Here is a 19036-nt window from a genome sequence, read left to right on the forward strand (position 1 = left end):
TATCCCTCAATGCAAGCGCTTTGCCACAATGAAGTTATAACATTAATTGAGTAAACAGGGCTATATTTCCAATATCCTACAAAGACATATTCTGTTGAAAATTGTGGGTTAGTAGCATTGTGTGCGTAATCTGAATAAACAATATTGTGTTACAAAAATAAATTATGAAATGATATGGATTTTCCCTTTGTCAATATAAAATCTTGAAAAGAAAAAAGGGAAAATCATAACGCTATGCCCAAAAATAAGTTATGAAATCATGGGACTTTTCCCTTAATATATAATCTTGAAAATAAAAAAGGGAAAATCATAACCCTATGCAAAGTGCATGGCCATCAGTTTCGCCCCTCTGGCTTAATCAACGCAATTTTAATGATCATTTCTAAGCTTAAAATAGGTCGAAAAAGCACTCAGTGTAACCTTCATAAATATTTTTAGAATATATATATTCTTGTTATACTCTTCTTCGATATTAGCGAGTGGCCACAATGCTTTTCGAGTTATTAGATGCAGGCCTGGGAGTGGCCACAATGCCTTCTTGAGTGTAGTTTAAGTGAACCTTAGTAGCATCCAGCGGCGTAGCCCATCTAATAGTGAAGTAAATTACTGACATTAGGCAAAACGCTCCTTGTACATGCGTCTCCACTGTTATTTGTAATCTTGTATACAGCGGGTTCAGTTCCGGATTTTCTCATGGCAAATTCCCTTTTTTCGTTTCAAGATTATATATTGATAAAGGTAAAAGTCCTATGATTTCATAACTTATTTTTGTAACAAAATCAGTTTTTTGTAAGAATTGTTTATTCAGATTATGCACAGAATGCTACTAACCCACAATTTGCAAAACAATATGTCTTTTTATGATGATGGGAATATAACCCTGTTTACTCAATTTGTGTAATAACTTAATTGTAAGAAAGCACTTGTTTTTAGGGATAGTTCTTTTTAATATTTACTGAGAGGCTTTAGGTTGTGGGCCCTCATCCCCTGCACTGCAGCTCCCAAAATCTGATCAGTTATTTTAGTGGTGCAGTCTTTATAGTTCTGACAACCAATCCTTAATAACATTTTTCTTCACCAATTCCTTCCTCTATTTTTCACATTTTGTATAACGCAACTTATCACAAAGTAGCCTCAACGCTCTGGGCTTTAAGGAGACATCAGTATGCTTGTGAGAAGAGCCACATCTTCAAATTGTATAAAAAGTCGTAAAATTCTGTAATGTTGCAAAAATACAGTAAAGACTTCAAGCGAATGGGGGCACAGGCTGCACATCTTCGGCCTCTCATGACAATGACTTATACAGTGGACGGTCCAAGAGGTTTTTGCTTGTCGATCTGAGAGCATTCTTAGTTTTTCTAGGCAATAACAGTTTACAGTAGGTATTCTAGGAGATTTCCATGTAAGGCTTTGTGTACCACCACTAAGGGTTGGATTTGCATTTCTCTTTGACTTGAAGCCAAAGAAGCGATTTCACGATTCATTGAGTATGTTCGAACCGTTTGGAGTTAAATATTCGTCCGGCACTGAGTTTTGTAATGTTTGGAGTTTCGTAACTATGTTTTTATTGGATCCTTCCAGTAAAGCAATGGTTTTATATTTTGGAGTAGTATTGAGGTAAAGTAACCAGAGGAGATGTTGTATTGACATCGGGCTCAAATGAAAGCGAGGAGTCTAGCGTCCCATCCAGGTTTTTACCCCTGGGTATCTTGAATGTGTTGTAGTCCCATTTGGTAGAGTTTTTGCAAGATATGTGAAGAGTCGATAGTGCTCTAGGAAATCCAGTCATGAGGAATTCAGTTTTTGATTTGTTTAAGTTTAAGGATAACATTTTATTTTTCCATCCAGGATAGAATCTTTTTAGGGTGGAGTTTGTTCTCTAGATGTGAGGCTCCCTCACCATGGACAGAGATATAGATTTGGGGCATCAACTGTGTAAATGTGATAGCTTACGTCAGCTGTTCTCATATAGTTTATTAAGGATTTCATGTATGTGATGAAAACAGTTGTTGATCAAATGGGTCCCTGAGGGAGTCTGCCTGAGGAGAAAATTGCTGGGGCAGCAAAGGGCTGTGGAGGATCAGAAGAAAGACATGGACACTCTGAGGTCATTTGTAGCATGTTTTTTATTGAAGAATAAAATAATGCCTATCTTTCCCTATCACTATGGGGATTCCCTGCCTATTATGTTATGTCATGTTATTTGGCATTTATATTGCGCTCTATAGATCATTGGTATGACCTCAAAGCGCTGGTAGGTTGAACGCTCTTAGGGACCGTAGTCCAAGTCAGTTGAAAGAATAGGGTGTTGAAGGGTGCTTTAGTGCACCAGTTAAGTGTGCAGCTGATGTAATTGCCTGATGGTATCTGCATCCTAGCATTAGGTGTGGCAGTGTTGGTATTGGTACAATATGTGCCGTCTGGCCAGCGGATACCAAGACTGGGTTCTGGCTGCGTTAGGCCTGTGGGATGCTTATGTGTGCAGCTAGGGCATTTTTTTTCGTGGGATATAGCTGCGTTCTAATAGAGTGATGAGGTGTTCATGGGGTAGTGTTCGTATGTGAGCAGCTAGGCCGAATTGATCGAGGGGTATAGCTGCACTTTAATTGTGTGATGGTGTAGAGTAGAGAGTAAGCATAGTGATATGAAATGATGTGATGGTTCATCCACACAGCACCCATACACAATGCGCTTCACAAGCGCTCAAAGACAATGGATGGAATGAGGGAAAACGTAAAGACACTCCCACAGTCCGCGAACAAGAGGAATGTGAAGATTAGCCACTGCACTCGGCCTAGCGACACCCAGACAGTGTAGGTGCCAAGACAGACCGAAGGGAGCAGTACAAGAGGACCAGAGGAGCTGGGGGGGCACAAGCAATATTGCGGGAAACCATGGAAGTTGGGGCACGCAGCAACAGCATGGGAATCACAGGGGGGCACAGAGAGACATCACTGGGAAACCAGAGGGGGTGGGGGTACACAGCAACAGCATGTGGACCAGATGGGGGTACAGAGAGACATCTCGGGAAACCAGAGGGGCTGGGAGTATATAGCGGCAACAAGGGGACCAGAGGGATTAAGGCACACAGCTACAATACGGGAAACGGGAGGGGCACAGGTACACAGCAATATCTTATGGGGCCGGAGGGGGGAGGGCAGGGGCACTCAGAGGGGCTGGGGTACACATCGACATCAAGGGGAACCAGAGAGGTGGGGGCGTACAGCAACAATACGGGACACAAGAGGGGCACGGGTACACTGTGATATCTTAGGGGACCAAGGGGGCAGGGTACTCGGCGACATCAGAGGGGACCAGCAGGGGTTGGGGGCGCAAGGGTACTCAAGAGCGAGTAGCTGAGGGGAAGGCTTCATGGGCAATAGAGGATGTACTGTGTCAAAAGCAACTGAAGGGCCAAGTAAGAGCTCTAGGGCTTATCGACCATAATCCATAATCCTTCAAGGCCATAAATCACATATACCAGAGCTGTTTCAGGGCCATGTGTGTGGTGGAATCCTGATAGCATTGCATCAAATGAGTGAATGGATTCAAGATGCGATTTTCACTTTTGTGATGAATGGTAGTGTGGTAACTGCTCAGTAATTTGGGGGATTTTTGTGACGACAGTGTGTTTTCTCAGTCTTGGTTTGATGCAGGACATACTCAGATCATCAGAAAAGGAGCACTGTGTGAAGTGTAGGTCACAAAGAAGGAAATGACTGGAGCAATAGTCACATTAATCGCTTTATTAGAATTAGGGGAACAACAGTCACCTGAAGATCCAAAGGGTTTCATTTTATGTATTTCATTTCATGTATGACTGATGAGATTTTGGTAGAGGTGGGATGAAGGCGGGGGGTCCCATTGGTACTGAATTCTTTAATTTGTTTTTTTTGGCAGTGGAGTCATTTGGATCACAATACACCTTTGTAACGATGCAGTAGGTGTGGGTAATTGCTAGATTTGGGTTTGAAAAGCTCCTTTCCTTTGTTTGCAGGATTGTAGATGCATTGCTCAAAGTATACTTGTGTGCTTTCTTGTGTGAGTATAGCAGCTGAGAACATTTTAGGACTTCAGATTTATTGCAGATTTTGATTTCACCCACTTATATTCTTCAAATACCTTGTTTCAAGCTGAGGAGATTTGATGAGAACCAACAACTAACAGATACTGGTGAAATCTGGTCTGTGAAATTGGCGATTGACTATACAGGAGAGCATTAATTTCTGAAATTTGGTAAAGGAAATGAGTCCTAGTGGTTAGGCTTGCTATTGGTTTCTGGTCTGACCAGTTTCAAATGCTCTAAATAAGTGTGTTTGCGGGGGTGTTTGGACTCGCGGACCGCTGAATCCTGAGAATAGGTTTAAAGTGCAAGATTTAGCTCAATCAAAAACCTGGTTGTTAAATCATCCACCTTTCCTCCAAAAATGTGTGGATTTACTGCAGCGGAATTACAGCTGATTTTAAATCCACCAAAATGCCCTTGGGGTTCTAGTGACTCAAAAAACGATTAACTCCACTGTTATCACTTGTAATACTGCAGGAAATCCACGGGACTCAGTGATGGTAATTGTAAATATGTTTGGCAGTAATTCCAACAGTATTACTGCTAAAATCGTAATGAGGCCTAATGGTCTTGAATTAAAGAAATTGCCTACGGGACATACAAGTATAATTATGATGCTTTACGAGTTACCTTAGAATAGAAAGAGAACATTCACAGAATCAACTTTTTTCAAATGAATAAGTCAATGGAAATAAAAGCAATCTTAAAGGAATTAAGCAGTGAAGAAGAGATCACTCCTTAATGTCTTAAGGAAGTTGTATGGGAGAGGAAGGAGCAGGACATATTCGTGGACAGAGCCACCCCTATATTTTAAGAGCTTATTCTGTTTTAAATTGCTGGGCGACTTGCAACAGTACAGTCAGTAGGAGGGCTTCCTAATCATGGGACATCAATTCCTCGGTCTTAAGTACAAATGTTTCCATTTCTGATTCTGCTGAGATCGGTTTTAGATGCTCTCCATTTGCATTCCAGAGAGTTATTTTTTTTTGGTGTTCCTCAGTTGGGACGTGAACCATTTGGGGGATGGTCCATTGCGTGAGGAAGCGGGGTGCCAGGGGTGAGAGGAATTAGTGAGTCATTGAGCAAGGAGTCGAAGGAGTCGATGGTTAAGGCACAGTCTGGAGGGGGCGTTGTAGTAGGCCTTCGGTAAGGTCAGGGCAGATCTTCACTTTGTTCAAGCTTTTTTAAGGTCATGGGGGGAGGCCAGGAGGCTGTAGGAGGAGGGGCAGGGGTGTGGATAGAGAAGGGCATAGCATAGTGGTTGGTCCAGATCAGTGGAATGGGGCGGGATGTATAAACCAGGTCATGGGAGCTCAAAATTGCGTCAAGGGTGTGCCCCCTTGAGTGGGTTGGACCAGTCGTATGGTGGCAGAGGTTGAGTGCATCAAGACTGTCAACCAGCGGATGGGTGAAGGGGTTGTTGAGAGTATCAAACCAGATGTTGAAGTCTCCTAGGAGAGTGAGAGATGGGTAATTGACTTGAATGGTAGCTACAGAGTCACAGAGGCTGTTGGAGAAATGTCTGTCATAACCAGAAATGTCTGTCATAACCAGGGGTCTGTAGATGAGGAGGAAGCTGTGGGAGAAATTCGGTGGTATGGAGGGTTTAACTAGAAGGGCTTCACAAGAGGGAATGGATATCTGTGAATCGACGAGTGAGACAGAGGAATTAGAGTTGAAGAGTACTGCCACTCCACCTCCTCTTGTGGGTCTATTTTGGGGGATGAGCGAGTAGCTGAGGGGAAGACTTCATGGGTAATAGGGGCCAGGTTTCGGTGATGAAGACGAGGTTGGGCTTGTCAGAGGACAGGATGTAAAAGATACTGCGTCTGTTTTTTGCTACGGAGCGGGCATTAAAGAGGATGCAGTTGACTTTATGAGGAGGTGACATCTTAGTGGAGGACAACGCCTAGAAGCTTTGGAGGGGAGGTGGGTAGAGGTGGAATGTTCAGGGTCGCAGAGACAGGATGAAGTGGGTTGGGGGGCAGGGTGCTAGTGGATTTTGAGAGACAGGAGAATGGGATATGTCGATGGGGGCTTGGAAGAGTAGGCGGGCGGAGGTGGATATGTCAGGTGTGGGGGGGTCGAGAGAGGGTGGCAGAGTGGAGAGAGGGTCGTGCGAGTGAGGCAGGCTAGATTTTGGAGTGAGTCTGGAAGGTGATGAGGGTTCTGGAGTACATGGAGAGACGTCAAGAGACAGGGTGGAAACTGGATGAGGGGAGGAGGGAGAGTGAGAGGGTAGGGGAGGGAGAGGGTGGGAGGGTGGGTTGAGGCAGAAGTGGTGATGAGTAGAAAGTCAAGGAAGCAGACAAGTCTTGTTTTTTTGCATTTTGTGGGTTTTGGAGCTATAGGGGTGTGAGAAAGGGTGGGGGGTCAGAGGAGACGTGCTGCTTTCAGAGAAGGGGAGGTATATGAAGGGGGAGGTTTGTTGGCGGGGTCTAGAAGTGGTTATGGGGGGATAGGGTGGCAAGGGTGGAGGGTGGCGAGAGGGTGGTGTGTTCTCTGGTGAGATAAGGGGATGGGACAGGGCATTAGTGGGGATAGGAGGGAGGTGGTGTTCCTTGGAGGGTTCTGTGGGATAGGGGGTGGATTCACACTGTCTGGAGCACCAGAGGGCTGCCCTGGCTTGGAAATTCAATAGGGGGTGTGGTGTATGGACGAGGGGTGTTAGGGTTTTCTCAGTAGGTGTGAGAGGGAGGGTGGTAGTTGAATAGTTGGGGTGGGAAGGGGTAAGGGGAATATGTGTTTGAGGGGGGAGGTGTTTGGCGCACCAGAGTGCCCCTCTGATTTTAGAGTTGGATGCATGGTGGTGGGAGGAAAAGGGGGCCGGCCACATCAGGTTGTATTGATGTACGAGGGGAGGTGTCTTGGGTTGAGATCAGGCGGGAAGGAGGGAAAAAGGGGGTGTGAAGGAGGGTGCTAGAGCACGTGCCATGGGCCGCGAGGAGTGGGTGAGGTGGATGGGGGGAGGATGGGGTGGGTTGTGGTCAGGAGGGGGGATAAAGGTGGGTCACAAAAGTGGGTGCTAGCGTGTGTGTCATGGGCCATGAGGGCCAAGGGATGAGGGGGGTGGAATAGAACACAGTAATGTCTGTCAGAATAAGGCACAGTGATATCACTGGTAGCGAGAGACAGAGTACTATCTCAGGGGTTACTTTCTGGGTGTGACACAGTATAAGGCACAGTAATATGTCTGGTAGAGAGAAACTCAGTAATATCTCAGAGAGAATAAAACACAGTATTATCTTAGGGGTTACCTTCTAGATGTGGCACAGTAATATGTTGGGCAGAGAGTGACACAGTAATATCGCAGAGAGAATGAGGCAAATCAATTTTGGAGGGGAGCCTTCTAGATGAGACACAGCATAAGACACAGTAATATCTCAGGCAAAGAGAAACAGCTTAATATCTCGGGAGAAAGAAGCAAAGCAATATCTGTGGGGTGACTTCTAGATGAGGATCTGGCCACATTGAGTAATTTCTAGGTGTGTGGGGTAGGTAGAGTAAAACACAGTAATGTCTCAGTTAGAATAAGACACTAATATCACAGGCAGAGAGGAACACAGAAATATCTCCGGGAGAATGAAACACAGAATGTGTCAGGGGGTGTCTTCTAGTTGTAAATATGGCTACACAGAGCAATTTCTAGGTGAGTGGGATAAGCAGGATAAGATACAGTAATATATCAGGGAGAATGAAACACAGTAATATCTCAGGGGGGTAACTTCTAGAAGTGAATCAGGCGACAGTAATATCTCGGGCAGAGAAAGTCACAGTAATGTCACAGGGAGAATGAAGAAATATCTTAGGGGTTCCTTCTAGATGAGAATCTGGCTACACAAAGAGCATTTTCTAGGTGTTTGGGGCTGGTAGATTTAAATAAGACACAGTGATATTTTAGGCAGAGTTAAACACAGTAATGCCTTAGTCAGAATAAGATACTAATATCTTAGGGAGGATGAAGGGCAGTAATATCTCTGGCGGTACCTTTGGATTGTGATACAGTATAGGACTCAGTAATATCTCAGGGAGAGACAAACACAGTAATATCTCAGGGTGTACCCGTTACATGTGACACAGTATAGGACACAGTAATATTTCAGGTAGATTAAATACAGTACTGTTTCAGGGAGAATGAAGCACAGCAATTTCTTGGGAGTGACTTCTGGATGAGAATCTGGCCACACAGAACAATTTCTAGGTGTGTGAGACACAGTTAACCACAGTAACGTCTCAGTGAGAATAAGACAGTGATATCTTAGGCAGAGTTAAACACAGTTTTGTCGCAGTCAGAATAAGATACTAAAATCACATGCAGAGAGGGACACAAAGATCTCAGGGAGAATGAAACACAGAAATATCTTAGGGGGTGTCTTCTAGAAGTAAATATGGCTACACAGAGCAATTTCTAGGTGGGTGGGCAGGCAAAGTTAAACACAGTGATGTCTCAATCAAAATAAGACACAGTGATAGCTTAGGCAGAGTTAAACACAGTAATGTCTCGGTTAGAATAAGACATTAATATCGCAGGCAGAGAGGCACACAAAAATATCTCAGGGGGTGCCTCCTAGATGTGAATATGGCTACACATAGCAATTTCTAGGTGAGTGGGGCAGGTAGAATGAGGCACATTATTATCACAGGGAGGATAGAACACAGTAATGTCTCTTAGGTGTTTTCTACAGGCAGATCTGGGCAAGTTGGGTAGGTTATTAGTTACAGTACTGTTATAGTAGGTACCTCTGTGTGTTTATCAGCGTAGTGAGAGAGATTTTGCTAGAAGTCAGTCCGGACAGATTCTCAATATGTGGCCCAGGCCAGCATTCACAGTGGTTGGATTATTTTCTGAAATGGCAGAGCTTCAAGGGTAAAGTAGTTTCTCTACCCCTGCCTCAGCCACACCTACTTTGTTAGTCGTTGACGGCTGGCGGCTGACTTCCCCTGCTGACACCTGCAGACACAATATGGAGCCGCCTCTGTGGAGCTGCCCTTTGCCTTGGGCCCTTAGCTATAGGGGCTGGATGGGCAGAGGGCTGCCCTGGAGAGGTCGGTTATGACCTGGGTGGAGAGCCAATCGGGGACGGTGGGTGGGCTGGGAGGCGGAGGGGACCAGGAGGTTATGCACCGAAGGGAAGACGGAGGGAGAATTCAAGCACACAGGGGGCCTGGAGGCTGTAAACAATATACAAAAGGCAATTTGGAGGCATTGTGGAATCGAGGAGCAAACCACTCCCCTTATGGATGTATTTGGTCATACTAACTAAGCTGGTCATCAGTCATGGATAAATGTCCAAAGAAAACAGTCTGTAGTTCAAAGCTGACCTAACTGACCCTACCACTTTTATAATCAATTAAGGTCAGGAGAATGACTCCCTTCTCCTGACCTAATGTAATGTTGTTGTTATGAGAGACTTAATTATATAGCCCTGGCTAAACACTCCTGGCTGGTATCAGGTATTGAATGTTAATCCACTTAAGTTGTTGGCAACACAGTACAAGGCTTTAATTCAAAAATGGTATAGTATTTGTATAAAAGTACGTTCTTTGGACACATCTGTCAGGCTCCATAGGTTACCGTTATACCTGTTACATCAAGATCCATTAAGAAGACAAGATATGAACCACCGGCTCCCATCACCCAGGCAGGAGCTCTCCAACGGACATACTGTGGAACCTTCACTACAAGCATTCCTGCACTCACAGCTAAACAATCTCTCAGCCACACCAACATTCACTCATGCAATCCCAAGCACCTGCATTCACACCAAGCACGATACAACAGTATTGTACTCATTACAGATGATGAGAAATTATTATTTTCCAATGAACCTACTAAATTGGCAACTATGTACTTTTTACCAAAAGTTCACAAGCGTTATGGGAGTTTCTCTAAGGGTAGGCCTATAGTCAGTAGTCACGGGAGTATCACAGAGAAATTGTCTATATTGATACTATCATCAAACCTGAGGTGGAGACGTTGCCTGCTTATCATTTCTTGCAATATTTACAGAAATGTGTGTGGGAAGATTTTAGACTGGTAACGCCAAAATGAACCTACTGGCCAAACCCAGAATCAAACTACAAATAGCCAGGGATAACAGCTTCTCCACAATAGCCACTAAACAATGGAATGCCTTATCAGCAAGACTTGGAACTGAAAACTCTTTTTGGATCTTCCGTAAACAATTGAAAACGCACCTTTTCACTCAGGGAATTTGCAACTAACTCACTCCCTTCACCTAGTCAAACTGCCTGTCAAAATCTAGTAAGACAATCAGACAATCACATAGGAAGAGAACATATCACTGCCCCTGCCTGCTTACCCTGTATGTCGCAACTCGAACACAAGCACTACGATAATGTCAGTAACGCACGTAACCTGTGTAATGAATCATGGTGCTAGCTGATCTGTAAATATTGTACGATAATTATGTAACCTGAAACTTGCTACCACTGTGCTAGACTGCATATGACTGTAACTGTATGCAATATGTTCTAAAAGTAACCAATCTGGTTTGGTGCGCTTCATAAATGACAAAATAAATAAGTAACATTAAATGTGAAGGCGTTTTATACCTCAACTAGTGTACAAGCCAGTGTACACGGGCCAAATTGCAGGTTTTCATTGACGCAGTAGGACACCTATATAGCCTAAACCAACAGCCTCCTCTAGCGGGGACAACAGGTGAAGCTACTGCATCGCACAAACATACATGGGCAAACATACATCTGGCCTTTTTTTATATTGTTAGATCAGATTGTGCATTCATTGGCTTTGTAGACATTGGATTATTTGTATTCAAATAGATCTGCCTCATATTTGTTTCATGCACTAATGCTGAAGGAATTCTTTGAGTTTTCGTTGAGCAACATTTTCTTATTTAATGGTAATATTTAAAGGCAATTCAAAGGGAAAGCGATAGGGGCTCATTGTGCGCCATCCCTGGCCAACCTCTTTATGTGTTATTTTGAAGAACAAATAGTTTATTCTAATAATCCATTCAAGTGATGTATATATGAATGGTACTGTTTTATTGATGATGTTTTCATGATCTGGCATGGAACGGATCAACTAGAAACTTTTTGGTTTATTTGAGTGGCAATCATTTAAATGAGTTATATCTAGTTTTCTATATTGTGATTGTTAGAATAACATTCACTATGAATTTCATCATTGCTAATTGATTGTAGGTGTCGATAATGATGTATTGACTTGTGATTCTATTCTATATGTTGCCATGAGGGCAGTGTTCGCAACAAGACACCCTTTTTTTGCTTGATTGGTCCTTGGACTGGGGACACACAAAGTTTTTGACACTGCAGGGACTAGTCAACTAGCACTTAGGTCGGTTCAGTCCACTTTACCTCATCCTCTTCTTTGTACACCGTCTATCCTAGGAACTCCTTAGGCCTTTGGTACACAATTATCTCTCTCGGTTTTGTTCCATTTTGTGCTTCTTAGACACTGTTTTTTTTTCTCTGTTTGCCAAGGTAGCAATGTTCCGGTTTTGTTTTTCTCCCTCTGTTTAGATTCTAGGCTTCTCTTTATCACATTAATACAGTTCCATTTAATTAATGGAACTTTCACAGTCTCATCTTTTGTACTGGGACAAGTGAGTACCTTTTTCCCTACCGGTATTCCAGTTCTCCCCTTTACCTTCAGTGTCAAGGGGGAACATTTCCAATACCCATAGGTGTGTGAGACTTTGTTTTTCCTTCTCTTCGTTTCTGTGTTTGTTTTCGGTAACATCCACTTCAGAAGCCAATCCTTCTCCTTCCTGGCATCTCAGTATCGTTATGGGTACTTGGACTGTGAGTTTGTTTGTCGCTGCGGTATTATCGGTGTAGTTGAGGGGACAGCCTATCCACCATGCTGCCCGTGTGGTCACGCCACCACAAGCGCTCTGTTCCGTTCTTCCCGTCTTCTGCTTCTTCGAGCAAGCTGACTCTTTAGCGTCTCTTGCTCCTCTCCGAAGCAATTCTAAAACTCGCGGGCTCCGCGGCTTGCGTTGGCTCCGACTTCCTCAGATGTTCTCCGTACAGGGGCCTTCTCCTGCTTGCATCTCCCTCTCTCTGTCTTGTCTTCCTCTTTAAGAGTTTTTGACTTAAAGAGAGAGGCTCTTTTTCTGTTTTGTAATGGTATAAGTCTATTTTCTATTTTGCAGGGTGTTGCAAAGTGGGCTGACCTCTAGCTTCATGGAGGGGGCTCCCCCTGGGGAAGAAGGGACACATTCCCTCGATTCCTCACAGAGCCATGCCCTACTTCGTAAAATCGATTGTAAAGGAATGAGTTGAACCAATCATATGCAGCAGGGGACACAGATGTGAGGCGGTGCAAGAGGATGTGGGGATGTACTGTGTCAAAAGCAACTGAAGGGCCAAGTAAGAGCTCTAGGGCTTATCGACCATAATCCATAATCCTTCAAGGCCATAAATCACATATACCAGAGCTGTTTCAGGGCCATGTGTGTGGTGGAATCCTGATAGCATTGCATCAAATGAGTGAATGGATTCAAGATGCGATTTTCACTTTTGTGATGAATGGTAGTGTGGTAACTGCTCAGTAATTTGGGGGATTTTTGTGACGACAGTGTGTTTTCTCAGTCTTGGTTTGATGCAGGACATACTCAGATCATCAGAAAAGGAGCACTGTGTGAAGTGTAGGTCACAAAGAAGGAAATGACTGGAGCAATAGTCACATTAATCGCTTTATTAGAATTAGGGGAACAACAGTCATTTTATGTATTTCATTTCATGTATGACTGATGAGATTTTGGTAGAGGTGGGATGAAGGCGGGGGGTCCCATTGGTACTGAATGCTTTAATTTGTTTTTTTTGGCAGTGGAGTTATTTTGGATCACAATACACCTTTGTAACGATGCAGTAGGTGTGGGTAATTGCTAGATTTGGGTTTGAAAAGCTCCTTTCCTTTGTTTGCAGGATTGTAGATGCATTGCTCAAAGTATACTTGTGTGCTTTCTTGTGTGAGTATAGCAGCTGAGAACATTTTAGGACTTCAGATTTATTGCAGATTTTGATTTCACCCACTTATATTCTTCAAATACCTTGTTTCAAGCTGAGGAGATTTGATGAGAACCAACAACTAACAGATACTGGTGAAATCTGGTCTGTGAAATTGGCGATTGACTATACAGGAGAGCATTAATTTCTGAAATTTGGTAAAGGAAATGAGTCCTAGTGCTTAGGCTTGCTATTGGTTTCTGGTCTGACCAGTTTCAAATGCTCTAAATAAGTGTGTTTGCGGGGGTGTTTGGACTCGAGGGAGTAGGGGAATGTAAAAGATAAGAGTGGTGAGACCAGTTAATAAGGGTGTTTAGCTGTGTAGTAGAGGGGATTGAAATACATTTATTTAAATGTGAAATTCATTCCATTTCTTAATTGAAATAAATAATTGGAATTTCACTGTAGAACAATTGGCCACATTACAAGTTCAGCTGTGCTGGTAAAAATAACAGCAAAGTGGCTTTCATTCTGTTAGCACCACATTTATTGCCACTTTACTGCACCGCTGAATCCTGAGAATAGGTTTAAAGTGGAAGATTTAGCTCTATCAAAAACCTGGTTGCTAAATCATCCACCTTTCTTCCAAAAATGCAGAATTACAGCTGATTTTAAATCCGCCAAAATGCCCTTGGGGTTCTAGTGACTCAAAAAACGATTAACTCCACTGTTATCACTTGTAATACTGCTGGAAATCCATGGGACTCAGTGATGGTAATTGTAAATATGTTTGGCAGTAATTCCAACAGTATTACTGCTAAAATCGTAATGAGGCCTAATGGTCTTGAATTAAAGAAATTGCCTACGGGACATACAAGTATAATTATGATGCTTTACGAGTTACCTTAGAATAGAAAGAGAACATTCACAGAATCAACTTTTTTTAAATGAATAAGTCAATGGAAATAAAAGCAATCTTAAAGGAATTAAGCAGTGAAGAAGAGATGACTCCTTAATGTCTCAAGGAAGTTGTATGGGAGAGGAAGGAGCAGGACATATTCGTAGACAGAGCCACCCCTATATTTTAAGAGCTTATTCTGTTTTAAGTTGCTAGGGGACTTGCAACAGTACAGTCAGTAGGAGGGCTTCCTAATCATGGGACAACAATTCCTCGGTCTTAAGTACAAATGTTTCCATTTCTGATTCTGCAAGCCTGCTGTTCATTTGCTAATGCAAGTGGTGATTTTTCTTTTCTATGTTTGTTCTGTTTTCATGCTCTGTTTACTCACATAAGATATGCTTATTTTAGACTTCCACATTATTTCTATACGCCTTGTTAACTCCTTCTAACGCATTTCAGTGTTGCTTGTATGTATTGATGTTGCTATCCATTTGGTAGAGGACCTTTCTATAGTATGCAAAATCCTGCAATTCATATTTCTGCATTCTTTTGTTTTCTGTAGATCAAATCTGATAGGGGTTGCAACTCCAGGAAATGGTGTCGGCGACGAGGCCTAGAAGAGCAGAGGCTATATGAAATTGCAAACCTGAGACGGCAGTTCAAGGTCAGAAAGTTGTGTTTCAAAAAGAAGTTCAAATCTATCTTACCATGAAATGCAATGTGATACCTAGTGACACTTAACTGAATTACTATCTCAACTGAAGTTTCATACATCATTTTGGAATATACATTGAGTCTTAATTTCCAGGCAGTTAATTACTAATTCCCAACATGCGTTGCTTCTTACCAAATATCGATACTGATATTTACCTTAATGTAATGGGTTAACAATTAGTCCAGCAGACCTGTCATCTCTTGATTTGTTTTTTTCAGATGGTGATGTGTTTATAGTATTTCTTTTTTTTTATTTCTGAGGCTTGTGAATCTGTTAGATGAACATACTATGCATAGTTCGTAATTAGTCCGGAATATTAGCTGTTTATTACAAATTAAAAGAAAGCTGTTGTAAAGGACATTCCTGTCATACTATACCCATCCTACCTGTAGAGTTACCCACTGTGCTCCACCAAGCTGACGCCCTCAGTTCGGTCGCAGAAGTGGAAGTGCAAAAATCTAGAAAACACTAGTGGGAAACATAAGGCCACCAGCTTAAAAGAGACCTTTGACACAGGCTTTGCACGGTGCAGAGATAAGGTTCTAGAGTAATGTTTCTATTAAGTTTTTGGTTGCAATACCGGCACCAACAATACTAATGGAGAAAACAAAACTTTTTGCCCAAAGTGCACTACTGCATTCCTGTGGCTCCCCACCGATAAGGTGTAACCTTTATCCTGCCGAGACCACATGAAAGAGACTTTCAATGCTTGGAAGAACTTCAAGCACAAAACTTTAAAAGCCGCAAACAACAATGTTGGGCAGCTATTCAATATGTACTGCTAAAGCAGGCACCACTGACACAGGTTTGGATTATATTATTGAAATCAAGTCCCCCAATCGACCAATCGAGGGGGGGGGTTGCATTGGACTGAGGCACAGTGAAACCTGATGCCCCAAATTAAAGGCACTCACAAAGCTCCTATCCAGCCACTCTTCATCTCCAAAAGGCTGCCTGAAAAGGCACCCATAGGCCATGACATAACATGCGTAAGGCTAGTGCAGTGACTAATGCCAAATCGGGTTGGCATCGAACCCACCCCGAAAATAGGTGCTGAGGTCCTACACACTAACTCCACAAAGGGGAAACCACCTACTCGAAAAAGCGCACATGGCAACAAAGCACATAAGACTTTAATATGTGCATTTGGCCTTTTGACCTTTTTCTGCCTTGGAGTGGCTTGATTCTCCACATATGCTAAGCCCTTTCTAGGGGAAAGCTCCAGCCTTTGCTGCCAAAGTGGTTGTCTGTTGGCTGGATGTTGGGGGGCTGGGTCTTTCTGGACCCAGTCCGTATCCCTGCCAGGTTTGCCTGTTGCTGGGCAGATCCAGTGGCCAGAGGCATCCAGGATTGGACAGCCCCTGCCAGTTTGAATGGTGTAGAATCTTGCCATTGGTGGGCTGGCATAACTCCAGCACAGATCCAGGACTCCTGCTGCTATTATGAAGATTGTTAGACCCCTATAAAGACGAGCAGTCCACTGAAGACTCAGAACTCGTTGTTGGAAGATCACCAGCAGGCCTTACTTCACATGCCCAGCAAAGCCCTGTTTTTTGCAGCTCTCCTGAAGACCTTCATTTGTGCTTTGACCCTTGGACTGGTCGCAATAACCAGTTCCAACCTCTGCTCGAAGTTCCAGCCACTGTGAGCAAATGGAATAGTTCTGAAACAAGTGGGCTAGCCAGACTTCGTCCTGGGCTACTTCGCTTTAATGGTCGCCATCCCAAGTTGAGTCTTGGTCCTCAGCAGATCCTCAGTTTATGGAGCAAGAAGCATTTTCATTAAGTTGTAGCTCTCTACCATGAAAAGGGGCCTTTCAGGACCAGCTTCTTTGTTCGTGCCACAAAGGTCATTTTCCTTCAGTTTCTGGCTTGCTTGTTGTCTGCATTGCGTCCCAGGAGTCCTCTGAAGTCTTCGCTGGAGTGATGCTCCTGAAGTCGGTGTGTCCTGAATGCCCAGCTGTCCAGAATGCAGAATCCATCGGAGCACAGCACTGTAAACTAGTCAGACCCAGACAGTTGAAGAGACCCCTGCACCCACAACCCCTGGGCTTCTTCCAAAGGAACCAAGGCACAAATCCAGAAGGCCCAGTGATTTCGGTAACTTCTACGGTGCTCCGTGAGGGAATAGGATTACAAGTGGGTGAGTAAATATACCTGTTTTGGCTCCCCTATGATATTATATGATAGGTTTTTTATAACGCGCTTAGTACCCAGTGGTTTCTAAACGCGGACCCGGGGATCAAACTTGTGTTGCCCTGTGTCGTCTTGCTTCCAAGGCAAGCACGTTGCCCCTGAGCTATCCTCCAGAGACTGTTAGGAAAGATTCTCTTTACTGCACCTTTCCTTCTATCTATATGGAACCCCTAAACTTTTTGCTTTTATTTTTCAATCTGACTTGTACTTTTTGCAGTACAGTGAAGTTTTAAGCTTCACTGTACTGGCCTTTGCTCACATGTTATGGGGACATTGATATGTCCTTAAGGCTATCAGTACTGGGAAACAGTGTTTCCCTTAGTCTTGTGACTATGTTGCTAGTTGTGGTGACTTTTGTATCACATGTGGTAACTTTTTAACATTGCACACAGCAGCTTACACTGCAGTGCAATGGGGTTCATTTTTGTTTTGCCCTAGACTAACACTCAAAGGATTTTTTGGTTATTCTGAGGTGCTTAAAAGATGAGCTGGTGGCAGCAGTGACTTTTCCCCACTTTTTGGGGAATTTCGTTTTAGTTTAGCCGCGTTTACTGCGTTTGACTACTTACTGTGGCAACTGGTCAAACATGGCCGTGCCACAAGGTTTTTCGCCCATTCTTTTTGAATCTTGTTGTTTAGCCTTCTTCCTGGCCTCAGAGGTTAGAAAGATCCTTATAAGGACATCCAGTGCCCGGGAAAGCAGGAGCTTTTGGCAGGCTACTGGAGTGCTTTGTGTGTTTGCAGGCAAGATGTGGGCTGGGTCAGTCCGACCCCAATACACATCCTGGTTTCTGTGTGTCTGAGTGGTATGCATGAGTGTTCCTGCCAGTGGACCTGATTGGACCACTGTGGGGTGTGTGTGTGGGCTAGTTCTGCCATTGGCTAGTGGGAATTTCGACTCCTTCCTGGCTTTTAGGATAAGAATAGGGCTCCTGCAGGGCCTCCAAGGTGGGGTTCTGGCTGACCTACAAAGAGTTGAAGATGAACTAGAAAGAACATTAGAAAGTGGCAGTGTGGACACCGAGCTAGTACTTAAACTACAACAGCAATATGCGGAACACTGGGAAAGGCTCTGTAACCTCAATTATAAAAAGTATGTAGAAAGACAGCACGCGGGAGGAGATAAAACGGGTAGGCTTTTAGCGTGGCTGTACAAGAGTGAGACCCCTAGACCCCCGATTAGGACAATAACTAGAGAAGATGGCGATGTAGTAGATACTCAAGAAGGAGTCAACAAGGAATTTGCAGATTATTATAGGGTGCTATACGGGGACCAGGAGGGGAGTAGTCAAGAGGAGATAACCGAAAGACTAGAAGATATAGGACTACCTAAGATAAGTGATGAGGAGAGAGAAGAGCTTGATGCACCAATTACCCTGGAGGAGTTGGAGGAGGTTGTGAGGCAGTTGCCCACCAGTAAGACCCCAGGAGCAGACGGGCTCCCTAGCGGATCAAACGGGTTACGTCCCGAATAGGACTATAACCCATAATCATAGGAGACTCCACCGTGTGATCGAATGGGTGGATAGAAATGAAGGCGAAATGGAGATTGTATCCCTAGACGCAGTAAAAGCTTTTGACTCCGTTAAGTGGCCATGGCTGCTGGCGGCCCTGGGAGGTTACGGAGTAGGGCCGGGTTATATCAGGTGGGCGAAAATGCTATACAGTGAGCCGTTAGCCAGAGTTCGAACGGGATCAGTGATATCCGAGAGATGGCAGCTTAGTAGAGGTACCAGGCAGGGGTGCCCCTGGTCACCAATGCTTTACATCCTAGCCCTGTAGCCCCTAGCGATATACCTCAGGCAACAATACGATAGGTATTGAGGTTGGGGAAGAGCGGCATCTAATATCCTTACATGCGGATGATTTATTACTATACTTGAAATACCCGGAAGAGAATCTTCAATATATCCTTGAAGTGATGGAGAAATATGCAGGGTTGTCCGGCATAGCGGCAAATCCTCAACAATCTAGTATATTCCCGCTAGGTAGCTATAAGGGGACCCCAGAGGAAAGGTTGCTGGTGTTACAGATACCATGGGTGATTGGTTCTTTCCGTTACCTTGGCATAGATGTGTATCACACCACAGAAGAGGGACATAAGCACAACACCGAGGTAGCTGTTGAGAAAATCCGGAAATGCATGAGGTTTTGGGAGAAGTTGCCCCTAGCTATGATGGGACGGGGGGCAATGCTTA

The 19036-nt window shown here is 43.8% G+C and overlaps 1 protein-coding gene across 1 annotated transcript in view; it reads left to right on the plus strand.

The window, feature by feature from the left end:
- Window positions 1-19036, plus strand: part of DHX34 (DExH-box helicase 34) — a 1224470-nt gene that overhangs the window by 512454 nt on the left and 692980 nt on the right. Inside the window, exon 9 of the mRNA XM_069644554.1 lies at window positions 14491-14592. Coding sequence (XP_069500655.1) covers window positions 14491-14592 — 102 coding nt within the window. The remainder of the gene's footprint in view (window positions 1-14490; window positions 14593-19036) is intronic.

Source organism: Ambystoma mexicanum, chromosome 2p (genome assembly GCF_040938575.1).
Source record: "Ambystoma mexicanum isolate Mex_15411 chromosome 2p, UKY_AmexF1_1, whole genome shotgun sequence".
Taxonomy (NCBI): Eukaryota; Metazoa; Chordata; class Amphibia; order Caudata; family Ambystomatidae; genus Ambystoma; species Ambystoma mexicanum.